General features: G+C 58.7%; 2 protein-coding genes across 3 annotated transcripts in view; one reads left to right on the plus strand and one right to left on the minus strand.

The window, feature by feature from the left end:
• RACGAP1 (Rac GTPase activating protein 1) overlaps positions 1–24300 on the minus strand; it is a 116799-nt gene that overhangs the window by 25406 nt on the left and 67093 nt on the right. The gene's annotated exons all lie outside the window — the stretch shown is intronic.
• ASIC1 (acid sensing ion channel subunit 1) lies at positions 901–21462 on the plus strand. Of its 2 annotated transcripts, XM_069879409.1 has the most exons (12): positions 901–950; positions 1351–1745; positions 2791–2986; positions 17581–17731; positions 18230–18357; positions 18566–18716; positions 18805–18861; positions 18942–19095; positions 19746–19837; positions 20021–20100; positions 20220–20324; positions 20867–21462. In XM_069879409.1, exons 2-12 carry the CDS (start codon positions 1381–1383, stop codon positions 20969–20971), a joined length of 1584 nt encoding a protein of 527 aa, XP_069735510.1. In that variant the 5' UTR covers positions 901–950; positions 1351–1380; the 3' UTR covers positions 20972–21462. The 2 variants fall into 2 exon arrangements, with proteins under 2 accessions (XP_069735510.1, XP_069735509.1); XM_069879408.1 differs by lacking the exons at positions 901–950; positions 1351–1745; positions 2791–2986 and adding an exon at positions 16195–16858.

Raw genomic sequence — 24300 nt, forward strand, 5'->3', positions numbered from 1 at the left:
GCCCGGGATAGATGCTCGAGGCACCACGGTGCCCTGCTACCATCCTGAGCAGGTGGCCAGAAAGGGCTGGATCGCATCCACCTACGGTTCTCCTGAAAAAGGACCAAGTCAGGTGTCTGTGAGCACCCACCCTGGTGCTGGGGCCACCCATGGGTGAAGCCTGCGAGGGGAGAGCCTGGCCAGGGCTGTACTGGGGGGCTGGAGGGGCTCCGGTGGAGCGAGGAGCCGGAGCATCACTGGAAGGCGCTGGGGGATGGGGAGTCGCACACGCACGCACACGCACACACACACACATTCCCCACATGCACACGCCAGCAGCACCAACAGCCCCTGCCAGCAGCTTGCAATCGCTGGAGCGCCCTGCTCCTCCGCCTCTCCCTCTTCCTCCTCCTCCTCCTTCTTCTTCTTCGCCTCCTCCTCCTCCTCCTCCTCCTCCTCCTCGCTGCCCACCGGCCTGCGGCACCTCCTCGGCGGCCTCCAGCCCCACCAGCGCGCAGACAATGACTTCATGCGGATTATGCATCTGAAGATATCACCAGCTCCCAGATAGCCACAGGGGGAGGTATCCATGTGTTTGGCAAGGAAGCAGCCTCCTGCTCGCCTTCCTTCTCCCCCTCTTTTCTCCTCGCACCCAGCAGCTGCCTCTCCTCCAGCGATGGTCGCCTCTGGTCCCCTTGTGCGGTGCTGAGCGAGGCCCCAGCGCATCCTCGCTCCCACGCTTGCACCAAGGTACCGCCGAGGCTATTTTTATTCCCCCCCCCTTCTTTTCCGGTTCGCCCGCTGCTGCCGGTGCCTCTCGCACCCTCCGTGCTCGCGCTGCCTTCCCACCCAGCGGCAAGAGGTGGAGGAAGGCTCTTCCCAAGCCCAGCATCCCCATCGCAGCGGCAGCAGCCTCCGTCGCGGAGCAGAACGAGCTCGGCACCAGCTCCGGCCATCAGCCCTGATTCCAGGTTTGCATCTTCAATTCCTTCATCTGTTGGTCGATGCACCATTTGGGGGAGGTGGATGGGAACTGGAAGGGAGGTGGGAGGGGAGAGGTGGATACAGCGGGTGCTGGGGGCACGGCACCCTCATCCTGCCATGGGATGGGGAGGGTGGAGAGGAGGCACGAGGGGAGGAAAGGCAAGAGGCTGCACCCAAAAATACCTATAGCTACACACACATGTGTGTGTGTTCATATAGAAATAGATAAGCTTGTGGGGAAGAGGAGGAGGCAAAAAGCATCTGCCCCACGCGAGGGGTGCCAGGTGCACCCCCGGCATCGCTGCACGGCGACGCGATGGGCTGGGCACAGGCAGCATCCCCAAGGCTGCCGCGGCACCGGGCACCCACAGGCTCGCTTCTCAGCAGAGCGGCCACCCCAGCGCGCCAGCACGGACCATGATGGACCTGAAGGTGGATGAGGAGGAGGTGGACAGCGGGCACCCGGTGAGCATCCAGGCCTTCGCCAGCAGCTCCACCCTCCACGGGCTCTCGCACATCTTCTCATACGAGCGGCTGTCGCTGAAGCGCGTGGTCTGGGCGCTGTGCTTCCTGGGCTCGCTGGCGCTGCTCGCCCTCGTCTGCACCAACCGCATCCAGTACTATTTCCTCTACCCCCACGTCACCAAGCTGGACGAGGTGGCGGCCACCAGGCTCACCTTCCCCGCCGTCACCTTCTGCAACCTCAACGAGTTTCGTTTCAGCCGGGTGACCAAGAACGACCTGTACCACGCCGGGGAGCTCCTCGCCCTGCTCAATAACAGGTGGGTGCTCAGAGGACGCCTGAGGTGACATCTCCGCATGCCAGGACGGGCTACAGCGTGCGGCCCCAGCCACCCCACCAGCCCTGCGCCAGGGAGGTGCCTTTCTGGGACTGGCGTGGGCGGCATCTCCTTAGTCTCCACGAGGAAGCGGATCCCCAGTTAGTTCAGCTCTGCAGCTGGATGCAGCCGCTGTGCGGCAGCGCCAGCAGCTGAGAGCAAGGAGCCACCAGGTCCTGCTACTGCTCCTGAGCACGTGGCTTCCGTGCTGGGGCTGTCCTGGACGGTTTCAGCACGTGTGACTCCTGTCCCTGGTGTACAGCACGTGCAGCAATGCCAGGGCGACCTTGGGATGCTACAGGGCTGCTCCAACCCTCCTGGGTGGACATGGCTAGGCCAGGGATGCCAGAAGGGGAAGCATCACCCACACGCTGGGACCATAGAAGGACGCAATCCCTTGAGCTGGAGGACCCTGTGATGGCAGGGTCCATGGAGAAGACCCTCATCCACCCTTCCCAACCCATGTCCATGGATGGAGCAGCTCCGTGGTGCTTCCAAGCCACTGCCACGAGCCCGATGCTGGCACCAAGGTGCATTCCCTGCCTATTCCCTTCACTGCTGCCCCAGCTCATGCCCCAGGCAGGGGAACGTATCCAGGAGAGCGGGGGCAGAGAGCCACATCCAGCCCACATCTCAGTGAGGCCACCACCTGCAGCGTGTGGCTACCAAAGTTACAGGGTAGGCATCTAGGTTGGCCTCAAGCAGGACCAGTGCAGCGGGACCAGCTCTGGGGCAAGCGGGATGGGTTTGGTACGTGGCTGCTCCCCAGCTTCACCTCCTCACCCATCCTCCTGCCACCTCTCATGTGCCTCCTGGCCAGTTTGTGCTGCTGAATGCTCTGAAAATGCTACAAGCAAAACGCCTGGGACTTTGCTGAGCTCACGATGGGGTCAGGGGAGAAGCAGCTCATGCAAAGACCCAATGGTTTTCACCAGTGGGAACAGCTGCTCCAGCCAGGCCTGATCCTCTCCCTGCTCTTTCCCCTAAGATATGAGATCCCGGACACCCAGACCGCGGATGAGAAGCAGCTAGAAATCCTGCAGGACAAGGCAAACTTCCGAAACTTCAAGCCCAAACCTTTCAACATGCTGGAGTTTTATGACCGGGCTGGCCACGACATCCGAGAGATGCTGCTGTCCTGCTTCTTCCGTGGGGAGCCGTGCACCCCTGAAGACTTCAAAGTGGTGAGTGCCCCCGTGGCCCCAGCCCAGTGCCATGTTTCCCCCATGAAAGGAGCTTGTTTGTCTGCCTGTAGCCTCCTTTCAGCTCAGAAAGGTCCAGCAGGATCTTGATTAAGGAAATTCCAGGGGTTGCTGCTGGGTTTTCATGGTGCAGATGTTGCCTTGAGTGGTCGCAGCTCGATGTGGCTGCACGGGGTGCTCCCACACGGGAAAAGCTCCCCGGGATCCCTTGGGCTCTGCAAAGCAGGGTTGTGTATGCAAGGCTGGAAACATCATGCTGGAAACGGCTGCGCCGTGAGGAGGCACCAGTGGAAAAGCAGGGAGAGCGGCGGCGATGGCTGGTGGGGACCCCTGAGAGCCTCGCGATCCCTTGGGGAAAGCAGATCCCGGCAGCACAGCCGTGCGCCCCACACACAGGTTGCGTCTTGCGCTGGTGTTTGGATGCAGCGCACAATAAAGCCTTTATCCCCCTGCGGCTGCCTCTCCCGATCCAGCTGGGAATGAAACAGTGCTGGCTATTCGGGTGCTGCCTGGTAAATTTGGCAGCCGGGGTGGCTGTTCCCGAGGCGGCTCCGGCGTGGAGCGTGAGGCTCGGTGCTGGTCGGGCTCCCCGTCCTCATCCCCAGCCTTAGGATGTCCCACTCGCTTCCCATTCCAAGCGAGGATGAAGGTGTTGAACACGCCAAGGCACGAGCTGGGTGTCCCAGCACAATTTGGGTGATTTTAATCACCTGCATTCAGTTCCCTTGACAGTTTCTTTCCACAGAGCAATCCTCTGTTGTCAGCTGTCAGGTGTTTTATTAGTTAAATGGAGGCAGTTGCAGCCTGGAGGGCTGGATCCTCTCAGATGGGGCTGGTGGCCACCGGCCAGTTTCGATGCTGGTTTCTTCCCAGTGACCGGTTGTATTTTCCGTGCTGAAGCATCCTCGGGGACCCCCATCCTTGATCTGCTGGGCTCCGAATACCCTTTCCGCATCCACCCTTGCAAAGGCAAAATAGACTCGCAGCTGGCTTGTTATTCCTGTCTGGATTATTCCTTGCGAGCAGGTTGGGATGATTTAATGGATTTGATTAGAAAAAGCTGGGTCTGTGCTGTATTTATGCTGCTGTTTGGATTCCCCTTGCCTTGCACGGGCAGGTCCGAGCATGAGGGGCTGCACACAGGGTCCTGGCAGCCCCCCAGTTTTGCTGAGATATTTAAGAAACCTTTGTCCATCCCTGCACTGAGGTCTTGGGGCTTATAAAAGCTTTGAAAGGGGATGGTTGGACTGGTTAATTCCTGCTGTCTTGCTGCTCCCTCTCCCAGCTCGGATCACACCTGCTGGGCTCGGTGATGCTCTGGACCTGGTGGGGCTGGTCAAGGCTGGTGGGTGCCGGGGACAATCCTCCAGGGCTGCGCTATCACCTGCCCCCAGGGGGGTCCCACTGCCCTGTGCGTTTTGCTAAGCCCCTTGCTCCATCCAGGATTGCAGGATGCCTGAGGCAGGTGCTTTTGCAGCCAGTGCTGAACATTAGGGACGGCTGAGAGAGCTGGGGGTGTTTAGGCTGGAGAAGAGGAGGCTGAGGGGAGACCTCATTGCTCTGTGCAACTCCCTGAGAGGAGGTTGTGGAGAGGAGGGAGCTGGGCTCTTCTCCCAAGGGACAGGGGACAGGACGAGAGGGAATGGCCTCAAGCTCCACCAGGGGAGGGTCAGGCTGGACATCAGGAAAAAATATTTCCCAGAAAGGGTCATTGGTCCCTGTCCGAGGCTGCCCAGGGAGGGGGTTGAGTCCCCTTCCCTGGAGGGGTTTAAGGGCCGGGTGGACGAGGTGCTGAGGGCCATGGGTTAGTGATTGATGGGAATGGTTGGACTCGATGATCTGGTGGGTCTTCTCCAACCTGGTTATTCTGTGACTCTATGATTCCTCTTCTCCTGCTGATGTAGGGGAGGTGCCGTGTCCAGCGAGGGGCCTTGCCAGGGAGGGTTTTGGGGTTGGGGAGCTGCCTGCATGCAGGCAGGAATGCGTGTCACTCCTCTCCCTGCGCCAAGTCCCCTTTGCAACCACTTCACTCCAGCGCCGCAGCCGATGAGGGGGGATGATGGGGATGGCTGTGGGGTGAGCGGCTGCCTGGGTGATGCTGGCTGCATGCTGATGCCGGTGATGGGAAGAACCTCGGCTCTGCCGCCAGCGCCGCGGCCCCCAACACACCAGAGCTGCGTTATCTGTCCCCGGCAGAAGGGAGGGCTCCGGGGAAACGCAGCGAATGCAAATGAGAGGCTGCCGTAACCGAAATATCCAGGGTTTCAATAAGGCGGCGGGAGCTTCCTCCTGCCTGCGTCCCCTCTCGCGCTGCCAGATGGTGGGAGAACATCATCAAATAGTGGGAGAGCATCGCGGGGGGCAGCTACAGCAGCCCAAGGTCCCTCCCGTAACGGGAGCACTGGCTGGGTGCCCTCTGAGATGCACCCACCCAGGAGCATCCCAGGGAGGTGGTGGGATGGGTCTCAGCACCCTCCTTGCCAGCACGCAGCATCGCCCTGCAGCCAGGATGGGATGGGGAAGCCAATCCTGGGATTATGCAGGCTTTTCCCACCTCCTCTGTCATCCTACATCATCACCAGGTCACATCAGAGGGTCCCTGGCGCTGTTCATCTCTCCCCATCACCTCCCAGTCTGGCCAGTGCTCCCCAGTCACCGCCGTGTGCTGGATGCAGTGATGCCCCAGGGACAGAGGTGGAGCTGAACGGGCTTGGATCAGTCCCTTATTCAGGACTGAACCCTTTAAGGAGACCCAGGTGACACAACTGGCCCACTCTAGCTCTGCCCTGGTTCTTCACAGCCCCTCCAGGACCACAGGGACGTTCAGTGTCCACCAAGGCTCCCCCTCTGCAGCAGTTTGGAACGGAGAAGAGGATACAGAGAGACACAGCCACCTCTGCTTCCCAGCCTCAAAGCCCAGAGGGGCAAACCCAAGGCTGAGAGCAAGTCCTGACACCCCTCAAGGCTCAGTTTCTGCAGCCCTGAGGGACATGGGCTAGGGATGTCCCCATCACCTGGACTGAGCCTCATATCCACAAGGTTGGGGCTGGTAGGGGACATCTACCCTGTTTTCCCTTGTAGAAAAGGGGGAATCACCCTCCCCATCACCTCAGGTTCAGGACCATGCTCCCCAATGTGCTCATTAGCAGCAGAAATCGATGTTTCACGCTTGCTACTTCATTATTTATGAGTTTGAGCCCTCATTCTGTTGCGGGAATGCGCAGCTCCACCAGCTCCCAGCTTGCGTTTCCTCTCCCTCCTGTGGAGCCCTGCACATCCTCCATGGATCTGCTCCTCACCCAGCAAGGAAAGGGCCCAGGCATCCTCTCTCTGGGCTCTAATCCCTATTAGTTCTCTTTCCATCCCAGAGAGAAAGGAGAAGCCCAGAGGGGAAGCTTCCTCTCCTCGCCCCAGGATGACCCATGGGGTGGGAATTCATAGAATCACAGAATCACCAGGTTGGAAAAGACCCAGTAGATCATCGAGTCCAACCATTCCCATCAATCACTAACCCATGTTCCTCAGCACCTCATCCACCCGTCCTTTAAAATAGTGTAAAACCAGCACTAAACCTCAATTCAGTGCCCAATGCTTGTGAAATCCCTTCTCGGGGTGTCAGGAGAGGCAGTGGGGACAGTGCAATGTGCATTTACAGCTTTTCCTTCTCACACCCTGCTGCTGGGAGACCCGTGTCCCCAGCTCCGTGCCACCGTGTCCCCAGCTCCGTGTCACCGTGTCCCCAGCTCCGTGTCACCATCCTGCTTCAGGGCAGTGAGGCTGAGCCTGGCGCGGGAGCTGGGAGCCTTGGGGCAGAGCGCACGGGACAGCCTCAATAAACTGCGGAGGATTAAGACCTCTGGAGCATTTCCACGAGGCTCCGGGGCTGAGCTGGCGCTAGGGAGAATTGAGTTTGACGTGGAGATCATGCTCCTGCCTTTCGCATTGGATTCTGCACCCTCTACCCTGGAAATACTGAGGGCAAGGAGGAAGAGCGAGGCAGGGAACGGGAAAGGTCTGGAGCAGTTCCAGCAAACCACAACCACGCTCATCCTCTCCCCTGGCACCAGAGCGATGCAGGAGCTGCTGGCTTGGAGAACAGACACAGAGCATCTTATTGTACCCCACTGAGCCTCCCCACCGCATTTCTGAACCCCAGTGCCCCACCAGATCCTACTGTGTCCTTCAGACCTCGCTAAACCCCCCCTGCCTGCCTCTCTGTACCCCTCTGAACCCTCGACTTAGCCCTCCTCACTCAGTCTGGTGCACATTGGGAGGCTTTTTCCCCCTGCAATAAGCCCCTTGTATCATCCAAACCTCCTCGTTGGGTGCCAGGGTGTCCTCCAGCATCCACGAGAGCTCAGAGGGAGGGGGGTGACGGGGCACACTCAGGCTCAGGGTACTCAACAAGGGGATCTGCTGCGCTCCCTGGATCCTGAGCCCCACGGGACCCACATCCCAGCACCTGGATGGACCCAGGCGCCCGGCTCGTGGCACCCCACGGCCCCACGAGGAGCTGTGGCAATCACAAGCCCCAGAGCCGTGCGGCGAGCGGAGCTCCCCCGCGGCGCAGCATTAGTGGATAATCATAGAGCCAGAGTGAAAAGCATCTCCAACCCAGCTGGAGGGAGGGGGCGCGGGAATTACTGATACCCAGATATTTCCTGGAGCTTTAGGCAGTTAATGAACAAACCGTATGGACCCGTCTGGGTCTGGAAGAACAACCTGGGGACCACACGTAGGCACCAGGGCAGCTGCTGGTCCCGACCAGCATCGTCCTGGCACGCTGAGCGCAGCAGCTCCCAGCGCGGAGCCAACGCATTTACAAATTCTGTAAGACACTCAAGTGATTTATGTAAATCACTTTTTAAAGCGACACTCGGGCTTCTAAATAACTTATAGGCGTTTGAAACCGCTTGCATTCTTTCCAAGTGGAGAGTCACCTCGGGCATCCCAGCGGTTCTCCCCAGGGCTCGGCCGCGACGTCCCCACCTGTATCACCCACAACCTCCCCGCTCACCCTCTGCATCAGCCTCTTTCTGCTGTCGAGCAGCAGCATCGTTTGACCCCAGAGGATGCATCATTTTCCAGATGAACGAAGCAAACCCAGTGGGACACGGGCTGCCTGGTGCAAAATAATTGGAGGTGATGGAGCAGAGGAGCAGTCGCGGACAGGAGCGCAGTCACGGAAGGGCCCACAGCCGCTCGCCGGCGGTGACACCGCTTTCCTGGGAAGCTCGGCAGGCTGAGAGCACCCTGACTCCGTCGGTTCATCGACAGCTCAGAGGCTTTCAAGTATCCTGGTATTTTGCTCAAAGCAAATCATCCAGAAAGCAGCCGTGAGCTGTTTAGCCCTCAGGCGCAGAGCGGGGATGCTGGCGAGTTGCTCCTCAGCTGCCTCCTTTCCCCAGCTTCATCCAAGCTTTCCCAGATGTGGCTGCAGGCAGGAGGATGGGGGATCCTGGGGCTCCGCTCACCCTGCTCCGACACCAACACGGAGACGCCACCTCTCATTCAAAGCCCGATGCATTTCATACCCCTGCAGCGGGACGGTGATGCTGGTGCGAGCCCGGAGCTGTCGCTGCCACTGAACCTACAATAATTTTGGCTCAGGAAGCACAGAAGGGGGTCAGGAACAAGCCAACCAAGGACATCGATGCTGGACATGGCATGGCAGGAGGCCGACACGTGCCTGTGCCTCGTAGTTGCTTCATTAGCAGCTCTGAAACGGAGCAGGTAAATCATTCAGCACCTTGAACCTCCAAGTGCTGAGCGACACCCCTCCCACCTGCCACAGTGGGCAGCTAGGAAAGGAGAGAGAAGGACACGCAGGATCAGGATCAGGCCCGCCTGGGGGTCATACTGTCCCTGGCCCTGCCCAGGGGCGATGTCCAGCACCGACACCAGCACCAGCCACACCAAGAGCCACGGCACGAAGCAGCACAGGAGCGTGGTGCACACCCAGGGCTGTCGTGCACACCCAAAGCGCTTTGCACACCCGGATCCATCGTGCGCACCCAAAGCACTCTGCACATCCAGGGCCACCACGCACCCCCAAAGTGCTTTGCACACCCAGATGCACCATGCACCCCAAAAAACTTCGCACACCCAGGATCATCGTGCACGCCCAAAGGGCTTTGCACACCTAGAGGCATCGTGCACGCCCAGAGCCATCGTGCACCCCCAAAGAACTTTGCACACCCGGACGCATCGTGCACGCCCAGAGAACTCTGCACACCCAGGATCATCGTGCACCCCCAAAGCACTTTGCATACCCAGATGCATCGTGCACACCCAAAGGGCTTTGCACACCCAGACGCATCGTGCACGCCCAGAGCCCTTTGCACGCCCAGGATCATAGTGCACACCCAAAGGGCTTTGCACACCTAGAGCCATCGTGCACCCCCAAAGCACTTTGCACACCCGGACACATCGTGCATGCCCAGAGCACTTTGCACGCCCAGGATCATCGTGCACCCCCAAAGCACTTTGCACACGCAGAGCTGTCACGCCAAGCGCTCAGAGCGGCTCAGCTGCACCTCAGGCCATTCCTGCTCCTCTCGAGATGCCTTTGCACATAAAGAATCGGTAATAAATGAATTATTAATTATTATTAATAAGGTTTAATGGCATCTGTGGCTGCTGGAAGAGATGAGGAGGCTTTCGAGTGCTGTCGGGCTGCAAGGGAAGCGAGGATGTCACAGCTGCGGATGGGGTTCCCCGTGCACATGTGCCCCCTGGCACTGGTCCCAGCAGGAGCCACGGGCTGGAAACAGCACAGATGACCAGCAGCATATGGGTTTTTTTTCCAGTGTTCCCTCTCTGGTCTTTATCCAAGACCCGGGCTGACTGCAAATATTGCAAAGTATCGACCCAGCAAGCCTCCTGGTGCTGTTTCCCCCCCTCTCTCTCCCCAAATCAAGCTGGAAGGAGCCAGGGACAGAGGAACCAGGTCCCCCGAGTGTGCAGAGCCAAAATCTCCCCAGGGAGATTCAGGAAATTAACTGTCTCAAGGCCATTTGCCTCAGTTTTAATTCATCTGGCTTTTTATAGACGCCTTTGTTTTATCGCCTGCAGAGCTCTTGGCCGGAGCCGGGGCTCTCGGAGCAGCAGGCAGCACTGCAATTCCCGAAACAACCATGACTCAAGTTGCTCCTCGCCATCTCAGGCTCTTATTTATTTATACAGGCCCTGACACTTGGATATTATAACCTTTTATTTATTTTTTTTGCGGGGAGGGTGGAACTTTTTGAGTTCAAGGAAGGTTTGGTGCATTAGCATCCAGACTTTTACCATAAGGACTGAGCTGGAACCCAGGACAGGGCTGGGGCAGAGACTTCCCACTCTCCTTCTGCTTCCTCAGGGATTTTAAGCCCCTTTCTCCTTGCTCTCCAGGCAGCATCGCACCTGGTGAAGTGATGGTGAGGCTCATCCCCAGCAGCCTCGCACCAGGGCTGCGTAACCACCCTGCTTGGATTAGATTAGATTTGAAAACCGTGATGCGCGCAGAGCCAGAGCGAGCGAACGCGGCAAGAAAACCAGATCGGAATATCATTTTTTTTTCCTTTCCACCAATAAAACCGTCGGCTCGGATCTGCCTAAGCGATAGTGAAGGATGTCGGAAAAAATTGCAACCTCCTTCTGGGTAATTCGTGATCGGCAGGAAACACAGCAAGGCACGGGGATAAATGTCCATGCAAAATAATCCTGGGTTTGTGGGAGTTATCGGCACCTCAGCAGCATCTTCTGCATCCCAGCAAGGCAGAGCCAGCACGGTCCCAGTGACCCCTCCAGAACCCAAAGGGGCAGCACCAGCGGTGACATACCCAGAAAGCTCTCAGCTTCACAAACTGCTTCAATCATAGGAGAATAAATAAGGCTCAGTGATGGCTCCAGCCCTGTTCAGTGTCTTTATCAATGACCTGGATGAAGGCACCGAGCGCACCCTGAGCAAGTTTGCGGATGACACTGAGCTGGGTGGAAGCTGGATCTGCTGGAGGGTCGGGAGGCTCCAAAGGGATCTGAACAGGCTGGATCCATGGGCTGAAACCAACGGCAGGAGGGTTAACGAGGCCAAACGGCGGGTCCTGCACTTGGGGCACAACAACCCTGAGCAGCTCCAGCCTAGGAGAAGTCTGGCTGGAAAGTGCCTGGAGGAGAAGGACCTGGGGGTGTTGGTGGAACAGGAGCCAGCAGGGGCCCAGGTGGCCAAGAAGGCCAAGGGCATCTTGGCTTGGATCAGACCCGGCGTGGCCAGCAGGGCCAGGGAGGTTCTTCTCCCTCTGGCCTCGGCCCTGGGGAGACCGCTCCTCGAATCCTGGGGTCAGTTCTGGGCCCTCCCCACAAGAAGGATGTTGAGGCTCTGGAGTGAGTCCAGAGAAGAGCAAGGAAGCTGGGGAAGGGGCTGGAGAAGAAGAGGAGCGGCTGAGAGAGCTGGGGGGGTTCAGCCTTGAGAAGAGGAGGCTGAGGGGAGACCTCATTGCTCTCTGCAACTGCCTGAGAGGAGGTTGTGGAGAGGAGGGAGCTGGGCTCTTCTCCCAAGGGACAGGACGAGAGGGAATGGCCTCAAGCTCCACCAGGGGAGGCTCAGGCTCAACATTAGGAACAAATATTTCCCAGAAAGGGTGATTGGTCCCTGGCAGAGGCTGCCCAGGGAGGGGGTTGAGTCCCCTTCCCTGGAGGGGTTTAAGGGCCGGGTGGACGAGGTGCTGCGGGACATGGGTTAGTGATTGATGGGAATGGTTGGACTCGATGATCCAGTGGATTTCTTCCAACCTGGTGATTTTATGACTCTAAGAAGGATAAAATAGCTGGAGGAGTTGTTCTGGTGGATGCGCAGCAAAGGGCCTGGTGCAGGTCCCCACTCAAGCACCCACAGAGCTGTGGGGATCACAGCTGAGCCCCTCCAAGCCCCCAAACCAGTGAGGCTGCAGCATCCTCTGTGCCCAGGGCATCACCACCCAGCTGGGCTGGCGGGGATGCGCTCAGCAGCCGTGGCCTAGGGAAGCTTTGAAAGATTGATGGAGTTTAAATGGAAGCATTTGGAGAGGAGACGAGGCTCGTCCGATATGAAATCATATGGAACAATGGGTGCCAGGGAGGCCCAGGTCCCTAATGAAGTCCACTTAGCGCATTACTCACCGTAATGGGCTTTTTATTAAACTCCTGCACTGCAGATGCTGGGTCTGCAGGTGCTGATAGCGCTGGAGCACCTGGCCTCGCCACCAAAAGTAGCTGGGACGGAGCATGCACAGTCCCACCAAGAGATATTTGGCTTCCCATGGGGCTCCTGCATCCCCCAGTGCTGCAGCATCACTGGTCCCCAGAGCTGGGGCTGGGCTGCCCCAGCCCACGGGGATGGGGTGGAGAGGAGGCGGAGGTGGGGAATAATACAGAGGGAAAAAAAACTCCTTTTTAATCATCATTTTTTCTGCATTAGAATGTGACATGCTAATCCACTGTGAAGCGTCTAATCTAGGGGATAAAGGGCTGGATAACACAAGCTGCGCCCGGCTTGGCTGGCGGAGCGAGGGGAGGCAAGGTGGCAGCATCTGATAAGGGGTCCCAGGATTAGTCCCGGCAGAGATCCCGGCATCCCGGGCAATCCCACCTTGCTCGGCTGCCCTGACTCTGCCTCTCCCCGGGGTTGGCAAGGGGATTTGCAGCCCCAGAGCCGTCCTGAAGCAGCTCATCCTGCTCCAAGCGGCAACGGAGGCACCGCAGGTGCCCCCACCAACTGCCTCGGCAGGTGCGGGAGCTGCAAAGCACCTCGTTGGGTTGCTTCAAACCTGATGTTTTGCCCCCAGCATTGCAATGCACCAGCTGCAAGGTGCCCAGCAAACCTCTATTCCCTAAATCCTCCTCCTGGCTGTGGTTTTACCCCATCTCATCCCTTCCCACCAGCTGCAACCTCTGCCAGCCCGGGGAAGATGCAGGCAGCCCAGCTCCATCGCCATGGTTGGACTCGATGATCCGGTGGGTCTCTTCCAACCTGGTTATTCTATGATCTCAGTGGAGAAAGGCAGATCCTCTTTACAAAACCGAACGCGTTTGGCTCCTGAGGCGCTTTCCGCACCAGCCTCCCCGGGGCTGGGTTGCTCCTTGCAGGCCTGGGATAACAGAGCTTGCAATGTTGTTTTCTCCTCGCCTCCTCGGGGATTGGTTTATCTCTATGAATAACTCCATCCCGGCTTTGATCTCCTCTGCCATTAAAGCGTGACAGGCTGTGAAATGTGCTGTTGCTGCCGTCAAATCCCCCTCCTGCCTCCCTCTCCCCCCCCTTCTCCACCCCCCCAGCTGCCTCCATGCTCCCCTGCTCCAGGGAACCTCCTTTCCCGAGCCCGTGATGAGCTGTAAAGCAGCCAGCGGGTCCGAATCATCCCAGGACAGCGGGCAAACGCTACGCTGGAATGAGGAAAACCCAGTGTCTTTTCAGCATCCTGCATCCCTCACTGGAATAGGGAGGAGGGCGTCGAGCATCCTCGCTCCCCTGTGTCGGGTCGGGGTGTGGTGGCATCATCCCAGCACGCGCCGCCGCCACCACCGGGGTTGATGTCACAGTTAATTATAGCATCCCCCGTCCCTCTCCCCCGGCAAAGCTTTACCTGAGAGAGGGTAAAAATAACTCCTGCTGAGGGAGGAGCTGGAACGAGCCCAAGGACTCCTCCAGCTCCTCCAAAACTTGCACAAACCGGGACGGCACCCCCTGCTCGCAATGTGGGGACATGGTTTGTCCCCAGCTGGGGGGTCAGGAGGTGCTCCCCTTGGTGCCAGCGTCCTCCTGGCTGTAGCTCTTCCCAGTCACCTTCACACCAGCTCAAGTGTCAGCTTGGGGACAGGCGGTGGTAACCGGAGCCCCTGGAACAGCCCCTGCACTCTCCACAAGCTGTTTAAGCCGAGCGAGGCAGGTTAATGGCCCCAGCTGATGATGGAGAGTTTTCATTACAACATCTCCCTCTCCCTGCTGCAATTGCTCCCAAGAAGACACATTAAACCTCCCCACCCCACAGGATCAGACCAGCCCCTCACTTACGCCATCAGGGACTGTCCAGTGGGGCAGAGCCGCTCACCTCTTGCTGCCCTACCAGTGCTGAACAAACCCCTCCGGGGTTCTTTTCCAATTTCTTTCCTCTCCCTCCTACAGATATTGTGCAGAAACTCCCTGCCCAGGAGCTGGGGAACACCAGAAATCCCACTCTGACCTCAGCCAGCTCGTACCTGCTCGCTCGCTGCAAAAAAGCATCCTCTGGCACCAGTCTGCTTGCAATCAGCCCAGCTTGTCCCCCTAGGACTGACCCCAGTGCTCCAAACCCCCCCCCAGGTGAAGCCCTGATGCCTTTCTAGCCCAGCCCTGCCCACGGTGCAGCTGCAGCTCATCTCAATCAAAGGCAAAAGTCTGGGATGTGACCTGGTCCCCATGGCTCGCTGACTCCCGGTCACCCAATCTGCCTCCCTGCTCCCATTTCCCAGGATGAGTTTCCAGCTCAGACTCTCTGAGTTGCTCCCAAAAGCTGTGACCTTGCTCACAGCTTCACGAACTTTCATCCCGTGGCTCGGGCGCTCGTCCCTGAGGTCACCCACCCTTTCTCCTAGGTGTCCCCAGCCTTGTGGCAACTGCCAGCATCCCTCTCACAATGGTCCTATTAGGAATATTGAGCTTGGGGAGCCCCAGAGCAGCTCCTCGAGGGATAAGCCATTGGTCATCGATTTGGCTAAGCCATCCCTGGCAGGGATCATCCCCAGAGCACGTTCTTTCCGTTACACCAGCATCACTTGCTTGGGAAGAGCAGATAATTTTGCTTCGGTATCAGTTCCAGTTTGTACAAGTTTCCTGCTTGCGTTTGTTCACCTGGTTGGGTGTTGCTCATGTCTGTGAACCGGGTTGTGCTCAGGGACCTGGGGGATCCTGCAGTGCATGTGGGGAAGAAGGCAAAGCAGCAGAACTCGTGGGCTCATCGCACTCGAGCGTTCATCAAAACCTCCCATCCAGCTCTTGTGCATCAGAGCGATGCTGGATTTAGCTGCTCCCCTTCCCTTCTGGCTGGAGATGGTGGCTGCGGTGCTGGGATGGGGCTGGAGATTGCTCTGTGGTCACATCGGATGCTTTTACGAAGTGCTGAGTGCAGGAGAAAAGCAAACGGCAAGAAGGGGCTGTGCTGCAGCAGGGCTGCAGGGAGGAGATGCCTTTGCTCCCTCCAGCCAGCGCAACCTCCCGCTCCAGCCCATCACCCTGCAGCAGGGCTGCCCTCCCCGGACCCCCGACCCCAGCAGCACAAAGCCTGGACCCCATTTCTGGAGAAGCTTCCAGTGCCCCAGAGGGATCAGAAGCATGGGGGCAGACGTGTGCGCTGGTTGGGTTCTGCAGGAGGAGGCATCACCTGAACCCTGGTAGCACCTACATCCTGCTTAAAACAGGCTTGGAGGAGGATGGACCTCGCATCGCTTGGGATGTCGCCCGTACCGATGCCTCCGTGCACTTGCCCCGCGGCACGGGGCAAGGATGCTGCACGACTGGGGGCTGCAGAGGCTGGATGAGAGCCTGGAGACACCAGAGCATCCTTCTTCCCTCACCTGGGTGGCACCGCAGCAGGACAGCGGCATTTGGGGAGAACCTCTGGCTCTGCGTGTCCTGATGAAGATTCCGGAGAGCCCGGCATATGGCAGCTGAGGAAACAGCCTGGAAAGCAGCGGGGAGGGCCTGGCTGGAGCAGCCAGTGGAGCTGCCAGGACTGTGCTGCCCCGCGGTGAGGACAGAGGACGCGGCGTGGGTACAGAGCACACTGGGAACCTGTGCACCCCCCTGCACCCCCGTCTTCGCCCCACCTGGCAGCCCCTCAGGCTCCTCAGGAGCATCAGGAGGTCCCAAAGGTCGATGCTTCTGGAGCCAGCGATGTCTCCACTCCATCCTGCCAGCCACAGCCAGCAGGACCCTGGGGACCTGGGAAACCCACAGAACCGCCCCTCGCTCCTCCTCTCCTCCTCCCTTCTCCTCATATACCCTCCTCTCTCCATCCCCTCTGAGCATCCCTCTGCTCCTCTCCCTCGCTCCCGCTCACCTCTTGCTCCTTTTCCTTTCTCCGTTCTTCTCTGAACTTGCCCTTCCCTCCTTCCCTGCCCTCGCCCACGCCCCAAGGAACCCACCCCCCATCAGAGCCCCCCAGGCTGGGGCAGGACGGCAGCCAGGACCCCCCCAACCGGAGCCAGGACCTCCAGCCGGGACCCCCACGCCGGACGATGCCTCTCCAGATATTTTGCACCATCTCCTTCTCCAGCGAGGAAGGACCAAGAGACGCTGCGGTCGCCGAGAGAGGAGAGGATGGACCAGACGAGCACCTGTATGGGCAGGAGGAGGAGGAAGAGGAGGAGGAAGACGCAGGGGCAGCCACAGACTTAGTGGCCTTTGCCAGCAGCTGCACGCTGCACGGGCTGAGCCACATCTTCGTGGAGGGCAGCCTGGGTGCCCGGCAGGCGCTGTGGGCACTGGCCTTCCTCCTCTCCCTCTCCCTCTTCCTCTACCAGGTGGCTGACCGCATCGCCTACTACCTGGAGTACCACCACCTCACCCTGCTCAGCGAGGAGGACAGCCCCGCGATGACCTTCCCCGCCGTCACCTTCTGCAACATCAACCGTGTGCGTCTCTCACAGCTCAGCCGGGAGGACCTGCTCTACCTGGCCCCTCTGGTCAACTACGAGCCCGGGATGGAGCTGGGCTTCACCCCAGCCCAGCCTGGCCCCGGGGATGAGGATGAGCCACTAAATTTATACGGGTTTTTTAACCGCACTTGCCACCAGCTGGAGGACATGCTGCTGAGCTGCAGCTACCGGGGCGAGCAGTGCGGCCCCGGAGACTTCGCGGCGGTGAGTAGCCCCAAAGCCCCAGGTGCAGGGAGCAGGAGCAGCAGGCGATGTTCTCCTTGCCAGCTGGGACAGGCTGATATTTCAGCCCCATCCACCCAGGCATCTTGCTGGAGTTGGGGATGGCACCGACTGTGGAGACTCACTGGAAGGACCTGGAGAGCAGCCCCGGGGCTGTGCTTGTAGAGGAGTTGCCCGGCATCTCCATCCCAGCATCACCACCACTCACAGGGCACCGTGTGGTCTACAAGCCCACATTCCCCTCGCCTGGGCTGGCAGCAGCTCAGCAGCGTGGAGACGTATGGGCTGACAGAGGTTTTAGCTGGAATGGTCAAGGAGGGATGAGGGAACGGGGTTCCATGCAGCCACGTCCTCTGCAGGGAGAGAGGAGGTCTTGGAGGAGATGCTGAGCAGGGCTGAGTCTTGTGGAGCTGGGGCTGCAGTGAGGTTGAGGTGCTGTAAAGCTGCAAAGCGCCTCCTCGGAGTCCGTGCCGACCCTGTGCCTTGGTGGGGAACGTCTCCTCCCCTGCCAGGGCAAAACCGAGCAGTTCCAACAGCAAGATACACCCTGCTGGGCAGGAGCCTGGGCTGTATCGTGCCCCCAGGCTGCAGGAGGCTGTGTGCTTTGGGGCTGGTGGGGCCCTCCTGGCTCCAGGCTGCGGTGCCGGCAGCAGTTTGGTACCAGCGGAGGAGCCCCAGCCTCAGCCCCTCGTCCTCTCCCCCAGGTCTTCACGCGCTACGGGAAGTGCTACACCTTCAACGCGGGGCAGGACGGGAAGCCGCGGCTCATCACCATGAAGGGGGGCACTGGCAACGGCCTGGAGATTATGCTGGACATTCAGCAGGACGAGTACCTGCCAGTGTGGGGGGAAACAGGTAACCCAGCACCCCAGCAGCTCTGCTCGCTCGCCAGCAGCTCTTGGGGTGCTTCCCAGCCCCCCTCCTCGCATGTTCACCTCCTGCAGGCTCCCTCCTCTTCCCTCTTTGCGTTTCTCATCACTTCAGGTCCTTTTCTTTCCTTTCTTCTCCTTGTCTTTGCTCTTCGCCATGGCAACTCCCCATCGGTTTAGACAAGCAGCCATCACTTGTTTATAAATAGAGGCAAACGATAAATAGAGGCAAACGATAAATAGAGGCAAACGCTAAACAGAGGCAAACGCTTCTCTCCCCGAGTGCTGGAGCAGGAGGGTCAGAGGCGGAGGGGACGAGGACGAGGCATAGCAGACAGATGGACAGATGGATAGACACATGAACTAATGGATTTCCCCAGGGGAAGGGTGGGAGGCAGGCGTTTTGGACCCTCTTGGGCTGGCTGGGGGCAGCCCCGCGGAGCAGGGCACAGCCCCGCGCTCACCCCGCTTCTCTCTGCTGCAGACGAGACCTCGTTTGAAGCCGGGATCAAAGTGCAGATCCACAGCCAGGATGAGCCCCCGCTGATCGACCAGCTGGGCTTCGGGGTGGCACCCGGCTTCCAGACCTTCGTGTCCTGCCAGGAGCAGCGGGTAGGCTCTGGAGCGGGTTTGGGATGCTCTCTCCTACCCAGCGCTGGGGGTTTGAGCTGCTGGGGGATGCTGAGCCCCCTCCCTGGGGCCCCGTCCCCCCTCCTGATGTGGGATAGAGAGGGGGACGCGGTGCTGGGGACACACGCAGCGAGGGTGCTGGGGGGACGGTGGGTTTCTCTCCTCATACGCACCTTCTCCCCCCTCCCAGCTCATCTATCTGCCACCTCCCTGGGGTGACTGCAAGGCCGTGGCGGGCGACTCGGAGTTTTACGACACCTACAGCATCACCGCCTGCCGCATCGACTGCGAGACCCGCTACCTGGTGGAGAACTGCAACTGCCGCATGGTGCACATGCCAGGTGAGCCCCACGCGCGGCAGCGTCCGACCCGCCGCGCTCGGCCTGCCGACACCGTCCCAGCAGGAAAACCTGCTTCTCTCTCCTCCAGGAGATGCCCCTTACTGCACCCCGGAGCAGTACAAGGAGTGCGCAGACCCTGCGTTAGGTGAGGCGCTCGGGCTTTGTGGGATGGAGCTGGAGCTGTTAGGTTTCTTCGTCCCTCCATCTCCCTCTCTCCCTGCTCAGATTTCCTGGTGGAGAAGGACAACGAGTACTGCATCTGCGAGATGCCCTGCAACGTGACCCGCTACGGCAAAGAGCTCTCCATGGTGAAGATCCCCAGCAAGGCCTCCGCCAAGTACCTGGCCAAGAAGTACAACAAGTCGGAGCAGTATATTGGGTAACACGCGACGAGGCAGCATCTTATAGAATCATAGAATCATCATAGAATCATAGAATGGTTTGGGTTGTAAGGGACCATGAAGGTCATCTAGTCCAACCCCCATGCAGTGAGCAGGGACATCTTCAACCAGATCAAGTTGCTCAGAGCTTCATCCAACCTGACCTTGAATCATAGGATCAAAGAATCTTAGAATCATGAGGTTGGAAGAGACCCACTGGGTCACCGAGTCCAACCATTCCCATCAATCACTAACCCATGTCCCTCAGCACCTCGCCCACCCGGCCCTTAAACCCCTCCAGGGAAGGGGACTCAACCCCCTCCCTGGGCAGCCTCTGCCACTCCCCAATGACCCTTTCCATGAAATATTTTTATCTAATGTTCAGCCTGATGCTCCCCTGGTGGAGCTTGAAGCCATTCCCTCAAGGAATGAGGGATGATGAGGCCATCCTGTCCCTTGGGAGAAGAGCCCAGCTCCCTCCTCTCCACAACCTCCTCTCAGGGAGTTGCAGAGAGCAATGAGGTCTCCCCTCAGCCTCCTCTTCTCCAGGCTAAACCCCCCCAGCTCCCTCAGCCGCTCCTCATAAGGGAAGGGGCATCTTGTCCTTCCATCCCAAACCTCAGCCTGACGCCGTCTCCATCCTGCACAGGGAGAACATCCTGGTGCTGGATATCTTCTTTGAAGCCCTGAACTACGAGACGATTGAGCAGAAGAAGGCATATGAGGTGGCCGGCTTGCTGGGTGAGTACCGGGCTGTGCTGGGGTCCCCGTGGAAGCTCCCAGCAGCATCCTCCAACACCCTGTTCCCAGGGCTCCTCTTCACCTGGCACTGGTCACAGCGGTGATAAGTTCTGCCTTATCTCTGCTCTCTCTGCCACCGGGCAAGAGACTTGAGCCCCTCTGACACCTTCCATCTCCTTGCAGGTGACATCGGAGGGCAGATGGGACTGTTCATTGGGGCCAGTATCCTCACGGTACTGGAGCTGTTCGATTACGCCTACGAGGTGAGTGTCCCCCGGCTGCCAGGGAGCCCCAGGTGACCCTGGAGCACTGAAATGCTGGTGCAGGATGTGGGTCAGAGCTGCCCAGGAGCCTCCACAGAGCAGAAATCGGGTTTTCACAGGTGATAAAGCACCGGCTGTGCCGGCGAGGCAAGTGCCGCAAGAACCACAAGAGGAACAACACAGACAAGGGGGTCGCGCTGAGCATGGATGACGTGAAACGCCACGTAAGTGCCGGGGGGGGCTACAGGAGATGCTGCTCCCGTCGCGCAGCACAAAGGCTGCCCCAGATGTGGGGTGGGGGTCGCTATTTTGAGGGGAGACCTCGTTGCTCTCCCCAACTCCCTGAGAGGAGGTTGTGGAGAGGAGGGAGCTGGGCTCTTCTCCCAAGGGACAGGGGACAGGACGAGAGGGAATGGCCTCAAGCTCCACCAGGGGAGGTTTAGGCTGGACATTAGGAAAAAATATTTCACAGAAAGGGTCCTTGGGCAGTGGCAGAGGCTGCCCAGGGAGGGGGTTGAGTGACCTTCCCTGGAGGGGTTTAAGGGCCGGGTGGACGAGGTGCTGAGGGACATGGGTTAGTGATTGATGGGAATGGTTGGACTCGATGATCCGATGGGTCTCTTCCAACCTGGTGATTCTATGATTCTACGATTTGGGGAATGGTTGGGAAAGGAGCAGAGGCAGCAGGCAGAGATGCTGCAGGGAGACAGCGCCCGCTTGCTGAGGGGGTCTGGGTGAAACCAGTGCTCCCACCATCTATCCACAGAATCCCTGCGAAAGCATACGGGGCCACCCAGCAGGCATGACGTACGCAGCCAACATCCTACCTCATCACCCGGCCCGGGGCACCTTTGAGGACTTCACCTGCTAACCGACACCTGGATGTACAACCTGAGCTACCAAAGCCCTGCGGAGAGCTGCCCTTCTCCCTGCGAGCGCCAGCGGAGAGACGCATCTAGGGGACCTTGCTCCTCGCCACAGTGGGACATGGACAAGAGCAACGGCCTCGGATTTTGGGGCGAGTGGTCGGGTCGGGTCACGCTCGAACCTGGCGCGCAGCCCCCGCGGCAGCAGGTCCGCCTCGTCCCTGCGCGGACTCAAGGACGCTCCAGCCCAGCCATCCTCGCGGCACGGGGAGCGACACGCACAGCGGGGCGGGTTACGGGCCTGCCCCGTCTCCTCCCCTCGGCTCCCCTCGGCCTTTTTAACTAGAAACCCAGAAGCCAAGAAGAAGCAGCCACTGGGCCGCAGTCTCTATCCACAGCCCTGTCCGTCTGTCTGTCCATTGTCTCCATGCCCATCGCGCTCCAACGCCTCGGTCGGCGCTCGCTGGGCCCCTTGTGCCTGGCAGGAGGTTCCATCGGGGAGCCCCGGGGGGTTCCCGGTGGGCACGGGAGCGGGTTTGGCCGTGCCGGGAGAGCCTCGCCGTGCCCGCCGACGGTGGTGACCGGCAGCCTGGGTGCTCCTGGCCACTCCACGTGCGTGACGGCGCACGGCCACCTCTCCAAAAAGTCTTCCTTGGCACCCTGGCACCAGGGCAGCCGTGCCCAGCCACCGAGCTCGCTAGCCGCCCGCCAGCACCAGGGGAGCTGGCACCGAAGACCCCACCACACTTGCCCTCGGCCGCGTCGGCTCAAGGGACGCTGGGGTCTCTTTGCTTGACTCTCCTGGGTTCACACAGCCTGGCCGGCGCCAGCCCTGCCCCACGGCCCCTCCCATCCCCAGAGAACCTGGGGTTCCCCCAAAAAAGAGCCATCCTCGGGGATAAAGGTGGAAGGAAACCTTGTGGCCCCTCACTCAGCTGCAGCCGCTGGCCCAGCTCGGCCCCGTGGCGCCGCTCGGGCCGGGTGAGTGGAGGAGCCCCAAGACCAAGAGGGTTCGTAGGTTGATGGCCACCCCACAGCACAGGTGCCTCCCACCCCGCTGAACCCCGCTGGGTGCTGCCGACCCTGGCACCTTCTCCCAGCTCACTGCCCCGGGACAGCCGCCCCCCGGCACGCAGGGACCTGCTGGCCAGCGCTAGCCAAGTGTCCACTAGCCAAGTGTCCGCTAGCCAGGTCCACAGGAGCCCCAGCACCTGCTCCAAGGCCGGTGGGAATCGCTAGCCCCCAGCCCCTGCCAGGCCCCCCCCCCCAGCCAGAGCCCTCCCAGGGCTAAAGTGCTTCTTATCTTTAAGAGCTTTTGCAATAAGTCTTTTTAGTGATTATTATTTCTAAACCGGCGGTTTGGGTTTGGTTATTGTCATTATTATGAGGATTCTTTGCTTCCTGACCAAAATTAGGACCTGGGGGTCAGTCCTTTGTAATCCAGCGATCGCCCAAAGACGACGGGTCGGCCACATCCATAAATTTTCTTATGGATTTTTCCTACTGTTTCATTGCATTTCATTTATTTATTTTCTTTCTTCCTCTTTCCCATTTAAGCTTTTAAAGATGGGGCTGGGATTTGACCTTGTCGCTCACCTGTTGAAGCATAAACTTTTTTTGTTCGTTTCTATTCTGTCATATGCATTTTATATTTCTTATATATAATATATATGACTATATATATATGTGTACATATATATATATATCTCTATATATGCATCATATCAGTGTAGATACCCATCCTGTAGCATTTAGGCCTTGTTCTTGTGCCATTTTTATTTCTGTTACTGATCTCTGAATGCCTTCAAGTGTATAAAGTGTTGAATTCTCTCTGGTATCTGTACTATGTACACACATTTTCATAGGAAGCACAATAAGATGACAGATGCATTGTACATCAATACCTGCTACTCTTAACGATGATATAAAGAATGATATAACTCATGAACACTGAGACTTTCTCTCGCGCTGGAAGCATTCCCCAAGGAGGCTGGTGAGGATGGCGTCATCCCAGGATCAGAGAATCGGAGAATCCTGGAATCGTTTGGGTTGGAAGGGACCTCAAAGCCCATCTAGTTCCACTCTACCATGGGCAGGGACACCTCCCGCTGGCTCAGGGGCTCCAAGCCCCATCCAGCCTGGCCTTGAACCCTCCAGGGATGGGGCAGCCACCCCTGCTCTGGGCAATCTGGACCTCCCCACCCTCACAGCAAAACATTTCTTCCTAGTATCTCATTTAAATCTTCCCTCTTTCAGCTCAAAATCATTCTCTTCCTCCTCTCCCTGCCCTCCCTGATCAAGACCCCCTCCCCAGCTTTCCTGGAGCCCCTTTCAGCACTGGAAGATGCTCTAAGGTCTCCCCGGAGCCTTCTCTTCTTCGGATTGAACAACCCAAACTCTCTCAGCCCATCTGCCTGTTCACTGAAATCCTGGAGCCAAGGCCAAAAGGAGGAAGGAGGAGATAAAGCTTTGGTCGAGATAGAGCCCCATTCGAGCATCCCTTCAGTGAGTGCTGGGCCACCCCGGCCACTGCTCTGGGTACCCAAGCGAGCTCGAGCATCCCTGCCTGGTCCTGCGCTGCCATGGGAACGCGTCCCAAGGGAGACTTGGGGCTGCAGGGTGAGACCTGGCTTTTGCTCTCAAGCAGGGAGAGGAGAATTAACACAAAGCTGCTCATCTTTGCCAGCTCTGACACCTCTGGGGTTTGGGACAGACACCTGAGCTTCAGCAGAAATGAGTCACCGGCTGGTTTCCCACCTGGGTTTGATTTAACCAAGTTAAGAGCGGTTGCAGGACGAGCCATACACAAGCATGTTTCTTGTCCTAAAAATTTCCAGCTCCAAAGAGCAAAAGCAACATGCCAGATCCATCACCCGGCATCCAAAACAGCCCTGAGGACCCCACGGAGACTGAATAACAGTGAGTGGGCAGGGAATAGTGAAATGCCAAACTCCCTTGGGTCACTTGGCTCCAGCCACATCTCCCTTGCTCCTGGAAATGGCAGATGGGGGTTTTGCATTTAAACAGAAGAGTCTCGCTGCTATTCTGGTCCTTCCCTGCCAGAGCCAGCGCTGCAAAGGCCACAGGGTGGGCTTTGAATAGGAACAAGAGAAGATAGCTAAGCCCAGAAGGGAGTTAATGAACCTAAATTAATTGCAGCCAGGCACCACGAGTAGCCAGAGCAGCTGGACCACGCCTGCTCCCTCCACAGCAGCTCCAGTTGCACGGAGAGGCAGTGACCCCATCTCTGCAAGGCATCCCCTCTTCCACAGCTCCATCAACCTGCAGGACTGTGCTGGGAGCTCGTCACCCATCTGCCTGTCACAGCCTCACG

Source organism: Phaenicophaeus curvirostris, chromosome 38, assembly GCF_032191515.1.
Source record: "Phaenicophaeus curvirostris isolate KB17595 chromosome 38, BPBGC_Pcur_1.0, whole genome shotgun sequence".
Lineage (NCBI taxonomy): Eukaryota > Metazoa > Chordata > Aves > Cuculiformes > Cuculidae > Phaenicophaeus > Phaenicophaeus curvirostris.